The sequence below is a fragment of the Solanum verrucosum genome, unplaced genomic scaffold (assembly GCF_900185275.1).
Source record: "Solanum verrucosum unplaced genomic scaffold, falcon-dt-bn FXZP01000261.1, whole genome shotgun sequence".
Lineage (NCBI taxonomy): Eukaryota > Viridiplantae > Streptophyta > Magnoliopsida > Solanales > Solanaceae > Solanum > Solanum verrucosum.
In genome coordinates, this window is record NW_026019969.1 from 1,955,407 (window position 1) to 1,960,287 (window position 4,881).

At 30.7% G+C, this 4,881-nt stretch overlaps 1 protein-coding gene across 1 annotated transcript; it reads right to left on the reverse strand.

Annotated features, from left to right (window-relative positions):
* Nucleotides 1–542: 542 nt before the first annotated feature.
* LOC125816490 (1-aminocyclopropane-1-carboxylate synthase 2) lies at nucleotides 543–3,461 on the reverse strand. Its single transcript, XM_049496103.1, has 4 exons — nucleotides 3,135–3,461; nucleotides 2,899–3,030; nucleotides 2,653–2,813; nucleotides 543–1,714 (listed from the first exon to the last, which is right to left on the reverse strand). Exons 1-4 carry the CDS (start codon nucleotides 3,303–3,305, stop codon nucleotides 718–720), a joined length of 1,461 nt encoding a protein of 486 aa, XP_049352060.1. The 5' UTR covers nucleotides 3,306–3,461; the 3' UTR covers nucleotides 543–717.
* Between the last annotated feature and the right edge of the window lie 1,420 nt (nucleotides 3,462–4,881).

Consider the following 4,881-nt stretch of genomic DNA (forward strand, 5'->3'; position numbering starts at 1 on the left):
TAAATACAAATATACAATAATGTAAAGGAGACTTTCCCGTTTTCTTTAGTGTTAATATAATAATTGAAGAGGACATTTTTTTTTCTAATCAATGAGGAATACTCACACCACACTATTTTTTCAATACACATACATCCAATTTGAGGATATATTGTAGTATCCATGTTATATATATATATATATATATATATATATATATATATATATCATGTATAATTTCACAAGTGTACAAAGCCTTGCCTCTATTTTTAAAAGTAGACAGGTTGTTCCTGATAGACCCTCGAGTCATATAATACATATAAAAATCTATGAAATCATGTAATGTAACTATCCATTTCTACTTGACCACTTGGAATCCATATTCCCCACAAACAAGTACTGTATTTCATTTTCCCAATAAAATATACAGAAGTATCATATATATGGGGAATAAAATACATGAAATTTAATACCGCAAAAATAATATAATAAAATCGAGAAAGTCCAAGAAATTAAAAGAATCTATAAGAGTCATAACTCATAACATAACTTTACTTTTACATTTCATTAATTAGATAGACAAATTATGATGTCAAAGTACATAGATCAGTTGTCAATACATACGCTAACAACTATTTCTGAAAATACTCCTCCTAGATTTCCTTCTATAATCTTATTCTTACAAATATTTTTCAAATATAAAAAACATAAATTAAATTCTTCCCTTTTAATTAAGTCCTAACGAACTAGTGGTGAGGGAGGAATAGGAGACGAAAGTGGTGACAAAACACTTTCATCATACATTCTTTTCGAAAAACTAAGTCTTAAATTATTCTTCTTCCATTGTTGCTTCTTTTCCATCGCGCTCGATTTATCTCCACTTTTCTCAACACTTACAAACCTCCGAATTCTCGCGAGCGCGATATCCACCATTCCATCATCCATATTCGCAAAACAAACTCGGAACCACCCTGGCTCTTGACATTCAAACGATGATCCAGGCGAGACGTTGAGCTTTACGTCGTTTATAATAACTCTCCATAACGACATTTCGCTATCGAAAGTCGATTCCCTTAAAAGCGGACGCAAATCCATCCAACAAAAAAGCCCCGCATTATTTTTCAAGCATTTAATTTCCACTTCTTCAAGTCCATTGGTAAAATGTTTGTGCCTTTTAAATAATCTCATCGCACTTTCTGTCAGAAAATTATCGACGAATTTTTCGTCCGATAGCATTGCGGCTAAAAGATATTGCGTTTGAGTTGACACTAAACCGAAACTCGACATTTTTCTAGCGCAATTAACGACGTCATCGTTAAAAGAATATATGATTCCGATTCTAAATCCTGGTAACCCCATGTCTTTTGAAAGACTATAGACGATGTGAACTAAATCTTTGTTGCAATAAGTCATTTCCTTTTCATCGAGGATTTCAGCTATGCTGACGAATTGAGGCGTGTCAAAGACAGTGGCAGCGTAGATTTCGTCACAAACAAGGTGGATGTTGTGTTGGTTGGTGAAACTCAAGATACTTTTCAGTGTGTCTTTGTCCAAAGTGGTACCCAATGGATTTGATGGATTGGTCAAAATCAAACCTCTTACTTTGATGTTTGATTTTTGTGCATTTTCATATGCTTCTTTTACTGCTTTTGAAGTAATTTTGAAATTGTTGGAGCTCTCACAGTGAATTGGAAGAAGTTGTACTCCAGTTCTCCATCTTAGATCTCTGTTAAATCTGCATTAGTCAATTGCCAAAATATTGTTAGTTAGGACTTAGTAATACATATATTAATATATGCAACGATTGACTTGTGTAACATGCACCCCCACGTGGGATTTTTTTTCCCAAGCTAACGTGTTTTTACTAAAAATAAATAAAAGTAAAAAAGGTATGTCAGACATTATTTTACCAATTCTAATGAGATAAGGAGAAAGAGTAACAATCTTGACTTGTGTTAATTACTCTCTAACAAGTCATAGTCAATGTTTGAAATTTCATTTTACCTCGATAACCAATAGTCACGACTCACGGGTCAAGCAAGAAATTAAAGTGGGGATCAACTCTTCTAAAAAGTTCTCAATAATTGACCACTATAACTTAGTTCTTTTTTTTAGTATTTTGTGTATTTTAATTTTTTTCCTTATTCGTCTATTTGACTATTGTTTTTATCAGTATTTATATTTCTCTCTTTAATCAATTACAACCAGATTTATTTTTTGTTTTAAAGTGTGAATACAAAGCTTCACGAACAAGCTGGATTCCACTAAAGAAAGATATTATGAATCACTTTTAATATAAGAATAATAAAATTCAAGAAAGAGCTTGCGTGATAATCCCGTAATTAAGACTAATTAAACTCTCATTGTCTTAAAAAAGAATGACAAACACATCTATTATTAATAATTAATTAATTAATTCACCAGAATGTTCTTCTGATGGCCCAAAGTTAAACCGACCAACATAAAAAGACAAATTCCCCAGAGGAACCGAGTAGATTAAGTTATATACATCGTGAGTATACTAAATTATTTATATTATTCAGCCACTTAATGAATATTTTTGGATAATTAAATAAATTTATAATAATTTTAAAAATTAGTCAATTTATCTAATAAACAAATACAAAATGATTTGATGGTTTTTTTTAATTATATAAAATGAAAAATACGTACGCTGGGTAATATGGTGAAGGTACTAAAAATGCATCGCCTGGATCAGCCAAACAAAATATAATTGTCTCATTAGCTCCAGTGGCACCACCAGCCATAACAACTCTTTCTGGATCAAATCTAACTCTTCCTCCTCTTGTTTTCTCCATAAATTTTGCAATCGCCTGCAAATATAAAATCGTTAGCTATATATACTTACGAATTTTTATACTATCAGGGTAATTTAACTGACTATAGTACGATACGTACTCTTCTGAATTCAGGCAAGCCATGATAATCTTGAAAATTGGCAATGGCCTTGAAAGATTTGATTCCTTCATTGGAACAAATTGAAGCTTTTGGGTTTCTCTTAATCCAATCCTCTATCAAGTCGAAACAAAGCTGCAAACGATGTTTCAGAGAAAATTAATAGTCTGTTCGGTCAAACTATGAAAAGCCATTTTTTTTTTTTTAATACAAAGAGAAAAGCAAATATATTGAAGTACCTGATTTTCAGCAAGACCCATTTGGATAACTCCATTTGGGTTCTTTAGAGGGTGGAAAGGATCGCTATCGTATGCTTTCCACCCATCAAAATATGGCGAGTTTTCGCCATGTTCTTCACTAGTAGCCAGCTTTGACAAGATTGAGTTGGTCTTTGCAATCTCAAATCCCATTTTTTTTCTTTTCTAAATGAGTTTAAAAGTGAACAGAATTAAGAAGATGAAAATTAACAAAATGCACACAACTCACAAGTGCTTAACTTCAAATACTTTTAATAAATAATTAATTGTATTAAAAGTATTATGTGTTTCTTGTAGTTGTGTTATGGTAAGAGAATTAAGGCATGAGTGAGGGATATTTATAGGGAGAAAGACTGAAGTGTTTAATGAGAATATGTCAACTAACGTATAGAAGAATTACATCACAAAAATAAAAATAGAAAAGTCTATTTTAATGTTCAAAATCTTGAAAAATAAAAGTACCCATTAAAAGAAAAAAGTAGATCTACGATTCTTACTATTTTTTTCCCAATTCTTTTTAATGTTGGGTATTTGACTAATTTAGTCGTAATTGCTTGCGTCTAAAAAGTTAAAAATGAAATTTCATGTTCAAGCTAGAAGCTACACGTGAGAAAGAAAAAAGTTGAGAATACAATGGTACTACTGGTAATTTAATTATTTTTTCTTTATATCTTTTTCAAGTAGTATATATAAATAATAGGGATAATTACTGCCCTGAACAGGGCAAGGAAGAAAAAGAGAATGGACCGCGGATAGTAATCGTGGTTGATTTTGATTTGAGGATCTTACGCGGCGGAGATAGTCGTAGTTGATTTTGATTTGAGGATCTTACGCGGTGAAGCGAACTTTTCTATCGTGTTGCATTTTTTCTGGCGGATCATTCAACCATCTAGTTTATAAAATATGTATAAAGTTCATACTGCATAAATAGTGAATATTTTATATTAAGTAGATGTTTGGGTGTATGATTTCATCTCATGATTGAAATTTGAAATTTTTAATTATACAATCTTCTATGTATTAACCATTTATTTTACATGTAAACAAAATTTTTAGTTGATATTATTACTCATACCAACCTTTAAACCATTTATATCAGATATAACCATTACTCTCACCAATAAAATTTATTACTACTTCAAAACCAACCCCTACTTCATTTATTATTACCAACATGAGAAGATTGTTTGTACTATGTGGAAGGATTATAGTAAATATGTTGTAAAAAAAATTTAGAATATCTATCTTGTGATGGTGTAATTATATTTTTATGATTATGAATTTTTGTTTATTTGGTAAGATTGTATAAAGAATTGAGTCTGTTTTGATAAAGTTTTATGTTTATAAACAAAAAGTACTACTTAAAAATCTAAATTGCATGTTCAAGCAAAACTCTAACTTCGTCATCTCATATCATTATTTCATCTCACATGATGAAACAAGCCCTTAATATACATACTTATATATGTATAACATATATATTAATAAACTATTTGACGGAACAATATATATTCACAAGTATCCTATAATAATATAGTGCTTTGATTTTTCATTTGAAAGGAGGCTTATCATGGGCTGCTTAATTGGCCTAGTCTTGGTTAGGCTTGTATTCCTTCCTCAGAATACTTTGGTGTCAAATAGGGAATTAAAGCTACAAAATAAAAATGTGGGAGAATTCATTCATTCTTTGTGTTTGCAGGAAGTTTCCCAACAAGCAGCACATAGAAAA

Bases quoted from the DNA above. Each gene is read 5' to 3' on its own strand.
- LOC125816490 (XM_049496103.1), bottom strand. From the start codon at position 3,305: ATGGGATTTGAGATTGCAAAGACCAACTCAATCTTGTCAAAGCTGGCT. The intron at 3,031-3,134 runs GTACTTCAATAT...CATCGTTTGCAG, and splicing joins TGGGTCTTGCTGAAAATCAG to CTTTGTTTCGACTTGATAGA. The intron at 2,814-2,898 runs GTACGTATCGTA...TTATATTTGCAG, and splicing joins GCTTGCCTGAATTCAGAAGA to GCGATTGCAAAATTTATGGA.